This window comes from Pseudopodoces humilis, chromosome 19, assembly GCF_049639895.1.
Source record: "Pseudopodoces humilis isolate 2021_Gansu_Grassland_sample_001 chromosome 19, ASM4963989v1, whole genome shotgun sequence".
NCBI classification, from domain to species: domain Eukaryota; kingdom Metazoa; phylum Chordata; class Aves; order Passeriformes; family Paridae; genus Pseudopodoces; species Pseudopodoces humilis.
The window spans coordinates 5,843,013-5,860,258 of record NC_142218.1 but is presented as its reverse complement, the minus strand read 5'-3'; the positions used below and the strand labels follow the sequence as shown (position 1 = coordinate 5,860,258).

Below are 17,246 nucleotides of genomic sequence, written 5' to 3'. Positions count from 1 at the left end.
AACAATATTATGTAAATATAGCTTTTTTTTTTTCTTCTGGGCATGCTGACTTTCTGGTTTTAATGCGATGCCACTAATTAGCACGAGAGAGAAAAAGAGATATAAAGTAACTCTTTATTCTTTAAAAATACCGGATCACTTTCTCAGTTCCAAGTAAACGTTGCATGAGGACCTTAGATCTGAGCAAGTAAGTGGGTAATCAACAAGGTATATAGCAGCTGGTAAGTGACAACCACACATTTCCTACTGGAGCAAATTGTCACCACACTCAAATCATCACCAGGAGATGGTGCGAGCTCCATGGCACCGTCACCACCGGCGCTGCCTTGCTGCGGCTGCCGCTCCCTTCCCCGGGGTTGGCCCCGGGCCGGCGGGTGCTGTTAGCGGGGCGCTCCCGGATGGCTCTGCAGCCGCAGATAGACGCTGCCCTCCGGAATGGAGACGAGGAGCGAGAGAGAGCCGCCAGCCGCGGGAAGAGCTGAGAAGTGGAAGTCACCTGGGGACAGGCACAGTCCTGGCAGCGTCCTCGGGCACAGCCAAGCCCTGCAGGGAACCACCCAGGCTGTCACCGCGCCGGGGCTTCCCCTGCAGCTCCAATTGCAAAGGGGTGGAAGGGAACCCTCGGGGAGCCGCTGAACCCCCTCTCAGAGCACCAGAGTCGGCCGCGATCATCCCTGCGGGTCCTTTCCGACGCAGAATATTCTGCGGTTCTGTGAAAGCGCTGGCGCTCCTCCCGGGCTGCGGGCAGGCGTGGGCACAGCCAGGCTGGCGCTTCTCCCCGCGGAGGCTCCAGGCTCGCTCCATTCAGCAGCTCCCGGTGCCAGGCCGGGACAGCCCCGCGGCCCGGGCGCACAGAACGTCTCCATGGCACCCCCGGAAGCGGCGCCGTTGGTGGCGCGGGCGGAAACGGAAGCGGCGCGGGGCGGGGCGGACGGCGGGATGGCGGCGGCGGCGGCGTTGCTGTTGCTGCTGCTGGTGGCGACAGGGCCCGGGCCCGGGCGGACGGACGCGGGCCGGGAGCGGCGGGACGCGCTGCGGGAGGAGCTGCTGCTGAGCCCGCTGCCCACCGGCGATGTGGCCGCCACCTTCCAGTTCCGCACGCGCTGGGACGCGGACCTGCAGCGGGGCGCAGGTAGGGCGGGCCCGGCCGTGGCGGACCGCGCTGCTATTGGCTGGCCCGGGACCGGACCGCGTTGCTATTGGCTGGCCCGGGACCGGACCGCGTTGCTATTGGCTGGGGCGCGAGTCAGGGGCGGGGCTACGCGGCGTTAGCGCGCGACGTGATGGTTTGACTCGCGGATGACGTCACGATGCAGTGACGTCAGAGGGTGAGGTGAGCGGGGGCAGCGCAGAGCGAAGTGTGATGACGGGGGTTGCGGTGACGTCACACGAGGCGATCGGGGCCGTGGCGCAGCCGGGCTGTGTGTGATGGTGACAGCAGAGGCAGTGTCGGGGTGTGATGTTTGGGCAGGCCCTGGTGTGATGTCAGGGGAAGGGATCGGGGGATGAGATGGGCAGGGACTAACGCTGCCCACAGTCTCTCACTACAGGCTCTTCCCCAAGGCGCTGGGGCGGCTGGTGGCAGCGCTGGGCGTGCGGGAGCTCCACCTCGCTCTCACCCAGGGCTTCTGGCGCACCCGGTACTGGGGGCAGCCGCCCCTCCAGGCACCCGCTGGAGCTGAGCTCTGGGTCTGGTTCCAGCCCACGGTCACGGAGTAGGTACCCCAGACATGGATCTGTTCCTCTGGGTCCCCTCTGTGGCCACTGCTCCCAGGAGCTGTTGCTCGTTTCTCTCCCTTGTTTCATTGCCATGGTGTGTGAGTGGGCCTCCTGGTTTGAAAATTGCCTGCTGGAAAGAAGAGGCCAGGAGTAGCTCTGAAGAACCACAGAACGTACCTCATCTGTTCACAGGACAGGATGTGGTGTTGAGGGCAAATCCTTGTTCACTAAAGGCCCAAGTAATTCCCTTGTGGGCTCTGTGATTACAAATGCCTTGCTGTACTAATACAGTGGGGCTATATCTTGACCTCTCATCCATGACTCACTTCCTGTGACTCCCATCTAATACCTGTCACCATCTCCCTTAGCACACCACCCCTTTGTAATCTGCAGCGGAGCTCTCTCCTCCCTGCAAGTGTCCCATTCCTTGTCTGCAGGTTGGGTCAGCATTTGGAGCTGCACCAAGGCATTGCTTTGGGTCTCACAGTCCCTTCCCCATTCACATGCATCACCTCCTGCATGCTCCCTGCTCCCCTGGCCTCCCTCCTCTCATACCAGCTGTGCCCACTGCCATGTCCCTTGGCTGTGTGATGCCCCTGCTGTGTGTCCCTGCTGTCCCTCAAATCTGATGTGTCAGAATAAAATACCAAGAGTGCTGGGGAGTGCAAGCCCAGAAGTCTCTGCTGTATTTACTGAATGTTTGTGACTTAACACTTGTTGTTTCAAGGATTTGAGCTACTGAGTAACCTCTGGTGTCTGTTCTCACACAGTGTTGACAAAGCCTGGAAAGAACTGAGTAACATCCTTTCAGGAATATTCTGTGCTTCTCTCAACTTCATTGACTCGACCAACACAGTGATTCCAACAGCATCCTTCAAACCCCTGGGTTTAGCCAATGGTGAGCCTGGCTCTGCCTTCTCACTCTTGCCTCTCACTTTAGCTCTGCCCTGTGCCACTTCCAGCATTGCAGGTGCAGGTCCAGCAGTGACTCTGGGTCTGGGTGTGTACAGCAGCATCTGTTAACCTCTTCCTGGAAGGATTTCCTCTCCCTACAAACAAGGCTTGGATTTAAACAGAGGAAACCCACAAGTAGTACATGGCAGATGGTCCCAGGCCCTTATCTGTCTTTATGAAAAGTGTTTTACAAAACAGTGAGGACTACAGGATTTAAGGCAGTCACAAAAAAAAAATCTGCTAGGGTATATCCTGACCCATTCTTTCCAATCACTCTGAACAGAGTGGGATCTACTTCTAGTGGAGCATTTCAGATATACTGAGAGGGTGATGGGATGTGGGGTACACTGGGGGTGGAAGAGATCTGCTGCTGTCCTCATGTCTGCTGACCTCCCTCTCCCTGCCCAGGGACGGATCACCATCTCCTGCGTTACGCTGTCCTGCCCCGGGAAGTCGTCTGCACAGAAAACCTCACCCCTTGGAAGAAGCTGCTGCCATGTGGCTCAAAGGTAAAGACAAGTCCTGCTGCCTAATTGGGCCACTCCTGATGGACCTGGGCTCCCAGCAGCAGTCTGGGAGCATGCACTGGGAAATACCCTCAGGGCTTTCTCTCAGTGGGAGCAGAGGATGGGGCAGGGGCCGAGTTTCTCCTTTGTTCCCTGCAGGCTGGGCTCGCTGTGCTGCTGAAGGCCGAGCGCTTGTTCCACAGCAGCTACCACTCACAGGCAGTGCACATCCGCCCCATCTGCAGGGTGAGTGCTCTGAGGGCTCAGCTCCCTCCCTGAACACCCCAAGAGACAATCCAAAGCTGCCTTGTCACATTGCAAGGTATCACACTGGTTTGCCCAGCTACCCTATGATGGGTTCACTGTGTCTAACACAGCTTTCATCCTGCTTCTCTGGTAACCCCAGTGGAAATCTTGCAATCCTGTTGGAGTTCCAGCTCCATCCTGGTGTCCTCCCCTTGCAGAAGGTGTGATCAGAGCTGCTTGTCTCTTGTCCAGGATGCCTCCTGCCTGGCTGTGTCTTGGGAGCTCAGACAGACCCTCACTGTGGTCTTTGATTTCTTTTCCAGTGGCCAAGGAAAGAAAGGTAAGCTTGGTGGCTGTGCTTGAGTGCTCCCAGCCTGCAGCACTTGACCTGCCACCTGACCTTGCTTCCCACAGACTGGTCCCTCTTTAAGATGTTCTCTCGCACGCTGACTGACACGTGTCCTCTGGCATCACAGAGCAAAGTCTACGTTGACATTTCCCCTAAGAACAAGGTAAGCTCGTGGGCCAGAAAGCATTCCCTGTTCCCTCAGTTCAGCCACTTCATGTGGCTCTCATGTGGCTCACCTCCATCTCCTGCATGACCTGGCCTCTCAGGGGCTAACGAAGGGAGGTGATTTCCTTGCCCAGAGCAGGGCTGAGGGGATGAATCTGGTGGTGTTAGCAAGAGCACAGAGCTGGCTCTTGGGTGGGAAAGTGTGGAATCTGTGTCTAACTCTGAAACAGGGAGCCTGCAGAAATTGCAGGCCGCATAGCTTTCTCAAGTCCAGCCTGAGAAAGTAGCCTGGGAAGTTTTAAGGAGGATTCAAAACAATTCTCAGAGACAGAAAACAGCCTTGCCAGGTGCTGTTTGTCTGTCCCTTGTTTTCTTTGCAGGAGAAAGTCAGTGGGTGGCGTGCACCACTGACCAGTGATGGTGGTGTAGTGATTTGCTGACCAATGAGAGTTTCCTTTCTGTACTTTCCACGGATCAGTCTATAAAACAGAGCTGAAATAGTAAACTATGAGATACTCTCCTAACTGACTCCATGAGAGTCTGTGTTGCTCATTCCCAGCCGTTCCTAATAGAGAGACAGGAAAGCTCAGGGCTACCTGGAGGGACTTTGCCTAGTGCTGCCAATTTCTTCAAGGGGCACTTTTTCCTTTCATGGTCCATTTGCTTTCCTCAGGAAAAGGAGCTACTGGAAGTGTCCCCCACTCCAACATCAGTACACGAAGCTATTGTCCAGGGAGACAAGAAAACCTATGCTGTCTATGACCTGCTGAGCCCCTCACTCTTCAACACATCTCGAAGCCTCAATGTGCAGCTCAAGTGGAAGCGGCCCCAAGACAGCTGTGAGTGAGCAGATCTTCATCTGCACCACTGGCCAGGGCTTCAGGGCTGAAAATCAGCCCAGCTCCTGTCCTTCCTCCTCCACAGCGGAAATGCCCATTCCCACTCTCCATGCTCAGCGTTATGTAGGGGGGTATGGGCTGCAGACCGGGGAGATCTGCACCCTCATCTACAACACTCACCCTTACCGAGCCTTCCCCGTGATCCTGCTGGAGACTGTGCCCTGGTACCTGCGGCTCTACGTGCACACCCTGACAATCATCACCAAAGGGAAGGAAAACAAGCCGAGTAAGTAAACCCTCCAAGCAGCACGTGCCACCTGCTTCCCTTGGCATGAGCAGCTCATTCCAAAGATGGTTCAGGCCCTCCCTCAGGCCTCAGTGATCACTGGGAAACTGGATTGTGAAAGAAAACATTTTAGGATGTTTTCCTATCCCCAAGTTCAGTGCCCACAGCAGATGAGACCATTAAGTCTGTTTTATTTATAAGAGGCACGTGGATGGTGTTTCATAATCCAACAAGGGTTTAAACCAATGTGAATTAAATTTTGTAGCCCAGGAAGCTTAATTTAAAACTGGTGATTGGGTTTTATTTTGCATTTATACCTTTCCTTATGAATACCTGACTTTCATGGGTCAGTAGCTTTAAAGACCAGCTACATTTAACTTTAACACATACTTTTTGCTATGGGTACATCTTCACTTGCCCAGTAAACCTCTCTCAGGACAGTGAAAGCAGGAGCACCCACCTCCTGGGAGATGTCCAGGCATTGTGAGATTGGACAAGGTCCCCCTGGTGCCATTTCCGAAATCTCTTTGGGGTTAGGTTACATCCACTACCAGCCAGCCCAGGACCGGAGACGGCCTCACCTCTTGGAAATGCTGATCCAGCTGCCAGCCAACTCAGTCACCAAGATCACCATCCAGTTTGAGAGGGCCTTATTGAAGTGGACAGAGTACCCACCTGACCCAAATCATGGCTTTTATGTTGGGTAATGACATTCCTCAGCTCCTCATCTCTTTCTGGGCTTTGCATAACACTGTCCAGGTCTCTGGAGATGTCTTTGCTTTTAAGACTGACACTGGTGTGTACTTTGTGACCTTAGTTCATCTGTGCTCAGTGCCCTGGTGCCCAGTGTCACTGCCATGAAGGACATGGATGTGGAGCAGAGCCCTCTCTTTGCCTCACTGTGAGTGTGCTTGTGCTGGGGAGTGGGGCTGTGCCACAGCCTGTGTGCTGTGGCTGCTCTAATCCTCTCTGGTGAGCACAAAGCACAGGTCCTGTGCAGACTGACCCTGCTTTTCCTTCTTTCACTCTCCAGGTTTCCTTCCTCTGATGGCTCCAGCTATTTTGTGCGCCTGTACACGGAGCCACTGCTGGTTAATCTGCCAACACCAGACTTCAGCATGCCCTATAATGTCATCTGCCTCACCTGCACCGTGGTGGCCGTGTGCTACGGCTCCTTCTACAACCTGCTGACCAGAACGTTCCATGTGGAGGAGCCAAGCCGGGGCGGGCTGGCCAAGCGGCTGGCCAACGTCATCCGAAAATTGAGGGGGGTACCCCCACTCTGAGAGGAACCAGAGCAGCCAGCACTGCCTGCAGGGCTCTGTGGGGAGACTCAGATAGCAGAGCACTGCTGCCTCTTGTCTTGCTGGAAGCAGCTTGTTCTGTTTTGCTGCCTGGGTCTATCTCTGGGATCCGATAAGCTGAGAGATCACTTCCATTGCTAAGATGGGAAATGGCTCTAAGCCCATTGACTACTGAACTGCACTGCTATGGGACAGGGAAAAGTAAAAGACTTCTGTTTGGGAGAGGTGTAACTTACATGCTGGAAATGGTGCTGGAAGTAAACTTGAGTGTTTTGTATGTTTGTGCTGCTCCTGGTTGGTTTTGCTTTCTCAGCTCACAGGCAGAGTTGACCCTCTAAGACTGTGAGCTGCTGAGTCTGTAACACACTGCCTGGATCAGCTGGGATTTGATGCAGGTAGGACCAGGCAAGGGGGGTTTGATCTGCAGCAAAAGGAGGGATCCATCTGCTCTAGCATCTCACCTTTTGCAATTGCCATGTTTCACATATATGTGTCCTGTCACTCTTGGCCACATTGCAGCCAGTTTGCAAAATAACTGTTGGGCACAGTGTATGTCTGCCTCCTCACCAACAGCAAGGGTTTATTTCTTTCGCAGGAAGAAGCTTCTCTTGCTCACAACTTCTGTTTGCAAGATTTTGAAACCCTCCACGTGCTCTCCCTTCTGCTGGAGCACAAGATTGTCCTCTGCACCCACTGTGTCCCTGGAGCTTTGGGGAGCCTTGGCTCAGCAGACCCCAAGTGCTGAGCTGCAGCCACCTCTGGGCTAGGAGTGCAGGAACACTGGCACCACTGTGCTCCTCAGTTATTTTCTCAAAGTACAAATTACCACCTTGCTGTGGTTCACACAGAGCAGTGGGAGCTCAGTGGTGATGCTTCTTGGCCTTTGACAGTGCTGCTTTCAGGGGTACGCCCTTTCCATCTCAGATGTGGCTTTTGTGATTGGAACAGACACTGCTAAACAAAAGACAGGGAAATCATTGGAAGAAATATTCCCCAGAACCAAAGCAGAGCACAGCCAGAGGTCCTTTAAAAGCTTCTGCTTGAACAGAATGACCATAAAAACCCCTTGGCCTCCTGTCCTGCACAGAACAATCTGTTCTTGGTGGCCTGGGATTACCTTTGCCTTCCATGCCAGAGATGCTCTTTACTCTGCATCTCCTTACAGATCCACTCCACTGGATGGCTCCATGCAGCCTGCAGAGCCTGCTGAAATATGATTTTTGGATGATCCCTTTCTGTTCCTGCCTGCTGTAAAAGGTGCCACAGGGCTGGGAGCTCATTCTGCTTCCAGCTACAGCTCTGCCAGCCATGCTTCAAGTGAAAAATGGAATTTCTTTATAGAAAGCTGGAACTACAACCAAAACCCAAGTGAGCACACAGCTCCCGTAGCAGGGAAGAAGTCTTAGGCATGAGGGTCCACATTGCAGTTTGCATAACAATTTTGAGACCTCAAGTTGTGTCAGGTTGGATCCAGTATCAATTCTGCAGACTGCAACCAGCAACATGTTCCCCAGGTGAAGCCTGCTTCCTGCTGGTGTTAGGTGGGATCCTGAAAGTCACCTGAGTGGTCATGGAGTGCCATGGGAATCATTAGCTGGCATCTAGTAGTTATTTTTATTATGAACCATCAGAGCTGGGATCAGCCATAGGCTTTAGGGTTATTCCTACTGCAGTGCCATAAACGAGGAATTTTAAACACCCCATAAAGAGGTCAGCCCAGAATAATGGCAGAGCAGAGGGAAACTATCCCAGGCTGGATACCTGCTTGCCTGGCCATTGGGAGAGCAAGTCTTATCACAACTATCAAATGCACAGGCCAGCCAAGTGGAAAACTCTATGGGAAATGTGAGTGGCCCTGCATCTGTGGCTGGGTGGGTTTTAAATGGTTGTGAAAGTGCCAAATCTTGGTCTTTGGGTTTTTTTGTTTTCGTTTTTCCTGGACTATTTTTCTTCTTTGCTTTGAGCTCCCTTGGATTACTTGGTACAGGAGACATGGAGCTCCCAGGGGTGAGTCCAGAGGAGGGCTGTGAAGATGGCATCTCTCTTAGAAGGAAAAGCTGAGGGAACTGGGGCTGTTTAGGTTGGAGGAGAGACAAATGAGATGGGGATCTTATCAGTGCCTGTGAGCAGCTCCAGAGAGGGTGTTCTGAGGATTTAGCCAGGCTCTTCCTGGTCATGCTCAACAGAGGGATGAGGTAACAAGAACACTGGAAGTTCCACCTGAACATGAAGAACTTCACTGCATGGCTGACTGGAACAGGCTGCTACCGAGGTCGTTCCCTGGAGGTATTCCCATGTTCCCTGGACACGATCAGAGCACTGTGCTCGAGGGGGTGCAGCGGAGCAGGGGGTGGCTGGATGGCCTGCAGTGGTCCCTGCCCAGCCCTGCTGTCCTCCGTGCCTCTGTGAGGCAGCACAGCACAAGCTGCAATGAAGCGTGCAAACACAATTGAATAATAACCACAGAACATGCTGAGTTGGAAGGGACCCATCAGGATCCTCGAGTCCAACTCCTGTCCCTGCACAGGACACCCCAGGAATCCCACCCTGTGCTTGAGAGCGGTGTCCAAACGCTTCTGGAACTCAGACAGGCTCGGTGCTGTGACCACTGCCCTGGGGAGCCTGTTCCAGTGCCCGACCACCTTCTGGGCGAAAATCCATTTTCTAAAACCCAGCCTAACCCTCCCCTGACACAACTCCAGGCCATGCCCTCGGTCCTGTCACTGATCATGAGAGTGAAGAGATGGGAGCTGCCGCTCGTCAGGAAGTTGTAAGCAGCGCTGACGTCTCCTCCTTAGTCTTCTCTTTTGCAGGTGGAACATACCAAGTGTGGTTCACGGCAAGAACCCACAGACGCAAAAAACCTTTTAGAAACCCAGAGCCCGGCCCAGGCCGGCTCCCGGCACCGCCCGCGCCGTGCGCAGGCGCAGCGCTGCCCGCGCATGCGCAGCAGCCGCCGCGCTCCGCTCCGCTCCCGCCGCGCGGGGCTGCCCGGAGCCGCCTGAGGAGCGGCCGCTGCCCGCGCCCCGTTCCCGCTGCCGGAGCAGCAGCGCACCGCGGCCGGCAGCGCTCTCGGGGACAGCCGCCCGGCCGCGTGGAGCCTGCGGGGCGTCCCCCGGCTCCCGGGCGGCCTCTTCCTCCTTCCTCAGGGCGGCCCCGGGATGGCGGCGTGAGGCGGCGGCACCGCGCGGTGAGTACGGGCCGGGAGCGGCGGGGGGCCGGAGGAGCGGAGGAACCCTGCGAGCTTCGGGGGCCGGGGGAGGAGGGGAAGGTTTCCTCAGGGCGGGGGAGCCGGGCGCTCGCAGCCCTGCGTGCCCCGGGATGGAAAAGGCTTCAACCGAGCCCGAGCTCGGTGCCAGCATGGAAATAACAGCGCTGTGTGTGCCCTCCCCTGCCTTCCTTCTGCTCTCGGCCACGAACCTCTCGTAGCTGTCGTTAGCGCCTTCTGAAAGGAATCCCAGACCCGTTTCTTCCCAGAACAGCACAATGCTCTGACGAGCTTTTGTCCAGGCAGCTGGACTGGGGTGGGCCTTGTGGGTCCCTTCCAGCCCGGGATATTCTGTGACAGTCTGTGAATACAGCGCTCTGCAGCCTCCCCGAGCTCCCAAACGTGCTTTGAGCCAGCTGCAAAGTGAGTTTACAAGCTGTTCTGTCATATCGACATTGCTCGTGCTATCCCAAACATGCAAGTGCAAGAGAAGAGGAAAAACAAGCTCTTAAATGCAGTCCACAACATGCTGAACTCTCCCATACTTTCCTGGTACCGAAACGTTTCAATGGACCTTGCAAGTACTGTCATAGTGCAGTAACCTTTGTCTTTCCAAACTATAGGTCCTAACTCCTCATAGTTGCCCAGAGAGCATTTTTGCCTTTTCTAATCTGAGATGCGGAAAGCTCACCCCTATCTGGCTGTGTTTGGACCATTGAAGCTTGCTGAAGGCACAAAAAGTAGAGAAGAGGTCCAAATTAAAACTACTTTTCTCAGGGAACTTGGAATGGGCCTGAAAGTGATGATCTTTGGCAGTTAAACAAAGGCAGAAGGTGGGAATGAGTACCTCTGAAAATTAATGAGTTAGTACTCATGAGTTAGTTACAAATGAAAGTACTAATACTCCAGATGACAACTGTGACTTCTGACATCTCTTCCCACCACAGAACTGGCTGATTTAAGCTTCTGCTCCTCTGATTCCTGATGATTTCCAGGCCCATTCCAAGCTCTCTGAAAAAAAACCAATTAGTTTTAGTTTGGACCTCTCCTCTCATGGGGGGAGGAGGATTCACCCTGGTGCTGTGAGGGCATTGCAGTCCAGATGGAGTGGGTGCTGCCTCTGGACAAAAGCTAATCCATCCCCCATCAAGAGTGAAGCTCAGAGGGCAGCTTTGGAAGTGTGAAAAGAGTGGCTCAACAGAGAACCTGCACTTTTCACCAAGTGAGTTGCTTTGGCTTGTGTCTAGCTTGAGAAATCAAGAGTGCTAACCCCAAGGCTTGGTTACTAAAGGATTTGTTGCTCTTTTTGGAAACTGTTGTGATTACATTGCACCATTTCTGAGTCTACATCAAGTGTCCAAGGCATGATCCAAGACTAGGCTAAGGCCTTTGCCAAAAATTATATACTCACTCTTTCCAGCTGAGTCACACCAGCAGATAAAGCTTTTAAAAAAATTGAAATAATAGTGGCAAGGCTAAAAAAATCCCTAGAGAAGTTAATCCCTGCTGCAAATAGGTCTTAAAGTTTGAGCAGTTATGGTTCTTGGGTTTACGACAGAGGGTTGGCATCTGGGAAGCTGGTCTGTTGTTGCTTTTCTTAGCTGAACTCTTCAAACTTGTCACTTGATAGTTCTTCATCTCTCTTTTTGTCCCAGTGCTTTAGCTGTTGTGTATTTTTCAGCAGCTGTTTTGGGTGCTATGTGATATTTGAGTTGTTTTTGAACACACCCTGGCAGTCTGAAGCACTGCCCACACACAACAGTTAGTAGTTGTGACAGGGTTTTTGATTAAAACAATTTTAAGCAAACAGGTGAGCACTGTAGGTAAGAAACACATCCCTGAAACTTACTCTTCAGTTTATGTGCCCTGGATAACTTGAGAGACTTATCTAACCAGTGTAGCTTTTCTTCACAAGCAGAGGCTTTGGCTTTTGGGAAAGGGGGAGGATGATACCAGCACACCCCAATAAAAAGGTTACTCAGTGTTTTATTGCAGCCCTTTCAGCTCTCAGCTTGGGACACTCTGTAGCATGTGCTGGGGGAGTTCTGTGTGAACAGCACTGGCATAAAGGCTGCCTTAGTAAGGTCTGAACAAACTTACCCTTGAAGTGCTTAGGGAAAACTGGCTGATTATTCTCCCTCTCCAGGGTAAATGGACTGTGAAAGGTACAGACTTGGTATTGACATACTGATGTGTCAAGCCTATGGTGCAGAAACACCTTTCAGTGTGTTAATTGCTGAGTTAGTTTGTAGAATCTGAAGGACCGGCTTGCTGGCTCCTTAGATGGATTTATTCCAAAATGTGACTGATCCATTGCAAAGCAGTGCACTGTGCTACTCACTCTATACCTGTCATATTTGAAATTTTGTTTCTACTTGGGAAAGGTCTGCTGCTGCCTTTGCACTGGAATTCCAAAATCCTCCAGGCAAACATACACCAGTAGGACCTGAATGTTTTTGGGAGGGAAGATGACAGCAGGGAGGGCAGGGAATGCAGTGGAAGTCAGCTAATAAGCATGTGGAAAAGTATTGGTGCTTGTTTACTAAAGGGTGTGCAGGGAACCTCCCCTGGATGCTCCTCTGCCTGCAGGAAGTGGCAGGAGGAGGCTCTGGCAGCACATGGGGATCTGACTGGGCCACAGCGGGAGCATCACCAGCTCTGCTGCTGCGGGGTCTGAAGTGACTTCAAGTGGCTCCAAGAGCTGTGGAGGGTGAAAGGAAGAAGTGGAAAAGAAGTATCAGATAAACATGAGTGGCCACCAAGTCAGGTGACATGAGGAGCAGCACAGGAGCAGGTTTGAGGATAGCGGGACACAGGGAGAACAAGAGCAACTGGTTGAGGAAAAGCAGGATGCAGTTGTGAAACCAGTCCTGTTGGGTGACATGTTATTATTTGCTCTGGAACATGGTAATCTTTGGCTTGGATTGTGAGGAGGAGACAAAGACAACAAGGTAGAAATCTTTAATTTGCAAGTTTCACCTTGCTTGAGAAACCAGGCAAAACCAAATATTGCTGTGGCTTCCAGAAGGATCTGCCTGTCCTGGGCATGAAGGTGAATGTTCCCTGCCCAGTAAAGAGCTGATAGCAGGAGGTGCTGTTTCTCTTTGATCAATAGAGTGTAAAGAAAACTCACTCTCAATACCAGCTGTACAAAGAATCTCTAGTGAAGAGCATATATCTGATTAGTAGAAAGTTCTTTGAGGGAGATAGAGCTGTAGCAGCCTCCAGTAGTAAGTGCTTTGTCTAGGATCAGCTATGGGATACAGCAAAGGATCCTCAGCCTTTAACTGATTGGTAGATTGGTAGTGAAGGGACACGTGAGAATACAAGCCAACTGACTACAGATAAGAAGAGCAACGGTTTGAATGGCTGCTTTTGGCAGAAATCCAAGAGGTTTGCAGGTTGAAGGGCATTGGCATTGAACGTTCATAGTAAGAATAACTACCATTAAATGGTTCCTTATTCTGCAGAGGTTGCATTGATTGCTACAAGCAACTGGTTCTTGCAGGAAATACTAATATTTAAAAATGAGTAAATTGTCCTGAGATGGCTTTGTGTTTGTAGGAAGTGCTCAAGTAAAGCTTAGGTGCTTAAAGTCAACTCAGTGTTTAGAATGTTATTGTTAAGAGCATTGTAGGAGTGAGAGGGCCAGACCATGAAGTGCAAAGTGTAGCTGCAACACAAATTATGAGTATTTTATAACTGTAGTCAGTTTAAAAGTTTGGGGTTAAAGGCTCAGTAGCGATACATGATCCTATTAAAGCTGAGAGATTTGAGACATTTGTTCTGAAAAATTCTACTTCTTTGTTTTAGCCTTGTGCTAAAACAGTTGCATTCTTTACCCATTTCTTTACTCTAGAGACAGAAAACCCAAAGCAGAGTAGGCACTTTAAAACAGAGTTTTGAGAGCAGGTGACACAAATTGCCACAGAAGTCAAGCTGATGCAACTTAGGGCTGGATCTACCAAAAACATGACATGGTGTTTATGCAGTGATATTTAATGCTCAATGTTTGGAGCACTTGTGAGAAAAAAATTGCAGGAAACTTCAGAAAGGGAATATTTCAGGAGGATCAAGGCAGCTGCAGATCATTGATTTAGTACAACTTTGCTGCATTCAGTGCAATCTGAAGTGAAAAGTTGGGTGATGGGGTTTAATTACTTTCCTCTTCAAATATTTGTTGTTAGATCTTTCTCTCTCTATTCTTCCCCTTGGAAAAAAGTTCTCCTGTACTTCTGTGGTATTGTTTACTCCAGAAACATCTGAGCACTTCACAAAAGCAGGCAGACAGCATGTTTTATTATGAAATGAGTAATAGCTTATTCCAGTTTATAGACGGGGAAAAGACTTGGGACTAGATTTGCCCTTAAAGATGCAAGTGAGTGACCTGCCTAAAACAGGACTAACATTGGAAGCTTTATTCTTGTGACTTGGCTTTGTCTGTATTGCAGCATAAAATAACTTTTTCTTTACTCTTTGGCTACTGAGCTGCAGTTTAGTTTTACTGATTGAACTCCAGCTGCCCTCTCTGCTGGAGAACACTCCCTTGCAGGAGCACCAGCACAATGTACTTTCCCCACATAATGTTTGCCTGCATTTTCCTACTAACATTAAAGTAAAATAGATCATGCTGCACAGGATGGCAGCATTCCCTGCTGCTGATAGCAGAGCCCATTGGTACCTGCAAGACAAGTCTGACCTCAGTGTTGTTTTGGAAGAGAACCTCATGTGGTTTTCTCTTGGCTTTTCTCTGCAATCCCTCATTCTCCCTCCCTTTGCCAGGAAATCCCTTCTGCTGCCAACAGGAGCCAGTGGAATGTGCTGTTTGTTTACATTCTCACTCCTTCATCCTACTAACCTTCCCACCCCCAAGCTGTAATCCTAACAGGCTGGGCTGAGCCCTTCATCCTTCTGAGGGAGCACTGCTCCATTGAGTAATTGCAAATACAATTGCTGCAAGGAGCTGTCCCCACCACACTCTTCTTAGTGGGGGTGAGGCATTTATTGTTTTGAAAGCCATTTTAAATTCTTGAAGGTGTTTATAGCGCTTCAAAGGAAAAAACAAAAGCACACACTTAGTGTCATTGGGTGGTTGCTAAAGGTAAGAACAGGTTTTCTGGACTTGTAGCATGCTGCCATTCCTGCCTAGGAAAGCCCTTAAAGCTTTCCAGGTTCCAGAGGGTTTTATAATAATCCAAGTGAGGAAATCCTGTGTTTACAGCACTTATGGAAATTGCCATTTTGAGCCTGTCCCCCTCCTTTGATCTATAGCTGTTTGGCAAGGATTATAAATCCTTAAGCAGGGACTGTCCTTCCCTTTGTTTTACAGCCTGGACACTGGCAGGTCTTTCCTGAGTAGCTTGGTCTGGTGCTGTCCTGCTGGAAGACTTTATTGTTTGTGTGCAGAACAATTCCTTACACTAATGCTTCCTTAACACCTCTCTGTAGCACCAAATAATGATTGCCCTTCAATTGCACTACTTTATATCATCACTCAAGCCTTCGGACTGTGTTGGATCTGTGTGTGTAGGGAAGGCTGTGGCAGCTTGTTTCCCATTTCCACCTCTCTCTTTCTGTTCCTTCACTATGCTAGAAGGGTCTCACTTGTTAGCCTGGATAAAGGCCTGAGGAACAGAGCACACAGGATACACTTGTATACCAGCATTAGCTGATCCTGTTCCCAGCTAGTGGCTCAGAAAGCAGGAAGCTTTCCACCAGCTCCAAGACATGCCAGAATTCAGTACTGGGAGTTCTACCATCAGCATATGATGCTTGGGAGTAAATGAAGCTTTAGAAGAATGACAGTTGATTTTTTCCCTGTATTTCTCTGACAGTCTGACATTTTCCCTTCCCTACAGAGCAGCCTGCCCTCCAGAGGAGTTGCTGTGGCCTGTTCTGGAGCACATCTGACTGCTACTGCCAACGGGGGCCCCAGCCAGCCACGATGTACTGCCTTCAGTGGTTGCTACCTGTCCTGCTCATACCCAAGCCCCTCAACCCAGCATTGTGGTTCAGTCACTCAATGTTCATGGGATTCTACCTGCTCAGTTTTCTCCTGGAACGGAAACCTTGCACAATTTGTGCCTTGGTCTTCCTGGCAGCTCTATTCCTCATCTGCTACAGCTGCTGGGGGAACTGCTTCTTGTATCACTGCACAGGATCCCAGCTGCCAGAATCAGCTCATGATCCCAACATAGTGGGCACCTAGAAAATCATAATCTTCCAGTCTGCTGAGGGCTCTTCTTTTGCTTTTAAAAAGGGGGTGGGGCTGGGGAGGAGGGGGGTGTTGGGTATGGGACGGGAGTAAGGACAACCTGTTTCCTGTAACTGTGCGTGGACTGGAGTGGCAAATTCTTCCCACTCTGCCTGTGAAATTCGACTCGTTTACTGTGTGAACTCTGGCAGCACCACCTGCTTTTTTAGAAGCAGAAGTCTTTTTTTTTTCCTTTCCCGTATCACCGGGAACAGACACCAGCCCTCTCAACTGAGAACTGCTGGGAGCCTGAGCTGCTGGCCCCTGCCCAGCTGGGAGTGCTGGAGTTGTGTCGCTTGTCTGCATTAGGCCACGGTGGCCTAACTCGGGGCTCTTGGCCCACTGATCCTGCTTGAATAGTTACAAGATTCTCTCAGTCTCTCTTTGTGGGGAGCCAGCCTTCCCACCTTGCTGATCAAGGGCGAATGCAACAGCTCACAGATGGACTTGGCCAAAAGCTGCTGAAGCCAGAGGCAGTTGAGTCATCTCCTCCTGCTCAGCCTGCCAAAGAGATGTGTGTACTGCTGAAGTGCTTTCTGAACTCTGTGCTCCGAGATCCCAGCCTGAAAGCCTCAGTTATGCTACTGCTTTTATAAAGCTTGATGGGCAGTAGAGATTGTCTCTTCCCCTCCTCCTTCATGTCCTGGGTTTTCCAAGGTATTGACTGTTGGGAGAAAGAACCAGCATGCTGTAAGACACAGGGTTTTGGAAGCCACTGAGCTTTACCGTACAAAACTCATGCTAGCCCAAAAGGCTGGGTGTGGGCAGGACAGGAGAGAATCCATGAGGTGGAGGCATGGCTTGAAGCAGTAAATGCTTCTGCCATTTTCAGATAATGGTATTGAGCCAGAGGTGACAGAAGGTGCTGGTGCTACTGACTAGAAAAGGGCAGAAGCTGGAAAAATGCCAGGAGTCTCCACCTTCCGTGGCAGAAGGATGTCAAGAATCCAAGGTGATGGTGGGTCAGGCCTGCAGCCTGGGGCAGAGGTTGGTTTGTGAGAAGACTTAGAGGTTGACACAAAACACTTACCTCTAAACTTTGAAGTTTTCCCTCCCCTTTGCCATCTGTTTGTCTTTCCTTCAGTCTTCTGGTGGAGAGCAGCAGAAGTGGCTGTTGCTGTCCTGAGGCTGTTCAAGCTATGAGGTTGTGAAACTTCCAGAGTATTGTTTGTTCATTGCACAGCTGTTCAGAATGTTTAATAAAGCTTTATAAACTTTGGTCTATGGCCTCCTGCCCAGCATGATGCATTGGCTGCTCATTGTGGATGCCTTAGCCCAGCAATCACATGTCTCTGTATTGTTCTGTTCCCAGCACAACAACCCCAGTCTCCAGCAAGAGGCAGAGCCTGTTTGCCCTGTAGCTCCCAGTACTGGCTCTTCTTGACTGTTTAAGCTGACCATGGGTTGACTGGGAGCT

At 51.0% G+C, this 17,246-nt stretch overlaps 2 protein-coding genes across 2 annotated transcripts; both read left to right on the top strand.

Moving 5' to 3' along the window:
- The first annotated feature begins 920 nt into the window (after positions 1-920).
- On the top strand, positions 921-6,645 carry PIGT (phosphatidylinositol glycan anchor biosynthesis class T). Its single transcript, XM_088064485.1, has 12 exons — positions 921-1,132; positions 1,538-1,715; positions 2,490-2,617; positions 3,082-3,182; positions 3,339-3,425; positions 3,678-3,765; positions 3,840-3,937; positions 4,613-4,778; positions 4,864-5,064; positions 5,602-5,767; positions 5,882-5,965; positions 6,098-6,645. Exons 1-12 carry the CDS (start codon positions 940-942, stop codon positions 6,348-6,350), a joined length of 1,743 nt encoding a protein of 580 aa, XP_087920611.1. The 5' UTR covers positions 921-939; the 3' UTR covers positions 6,351-6,645.
- Positions 6,646-9,361: 2,716 nt separating this feature from the next.
- BLCAP (BLCAP apoptosis inducing factor) lies at positions 9,362-17,051 on the top strand. Its single transcript, XM_014254259.2, has 2 exons — positions 9,362-9,558; positions 15,435-17,051. Exon 2 carries the CDS (start codon positions 15,521-15,523, stop codon positions 15,782-15,784), a length of 264 nt encoding a protein of 87 aa, XP_014109734.1. The 5' UTR covers positions 9,362-9,558; positions 15,435-15,520; the 3' UTR covers positions 15,785-17,051.
- The last annotated feature ends 195 nt before the right edge of the window (positions 17,052-17,246 follow it).

Coding starts and splice junctions, on each gene's coding strand:
- PIGT (XM_088064485.1), top strand. CDS start 940: ATGGCGGCGGCGGCGGCGTTGCTGTTGCTGCTGCTGGTGGCGACAGGG. Junction 2,618..3,081: donor ACCCCTGGGTTTAGCCAATG/GTGAGCCTGGCT, acceptor CTCCCTGCCCAG/GGACGGATCACCATCTCCTG. Junction 5,966..6,097: donor AGCCCTCTCTTTGCCTCACT/GTGAGTGTGCTT, acceptor TTCACTCTCCAG/GTTTCCTTCCTCTGATGGCT.
- BLCAP (XM_014254259.2), top strand. CDS start 15,521: ATGTACTGCCTTCAGTGGTTGCTACCTGTCCTGCTCATACCCAAGCCC.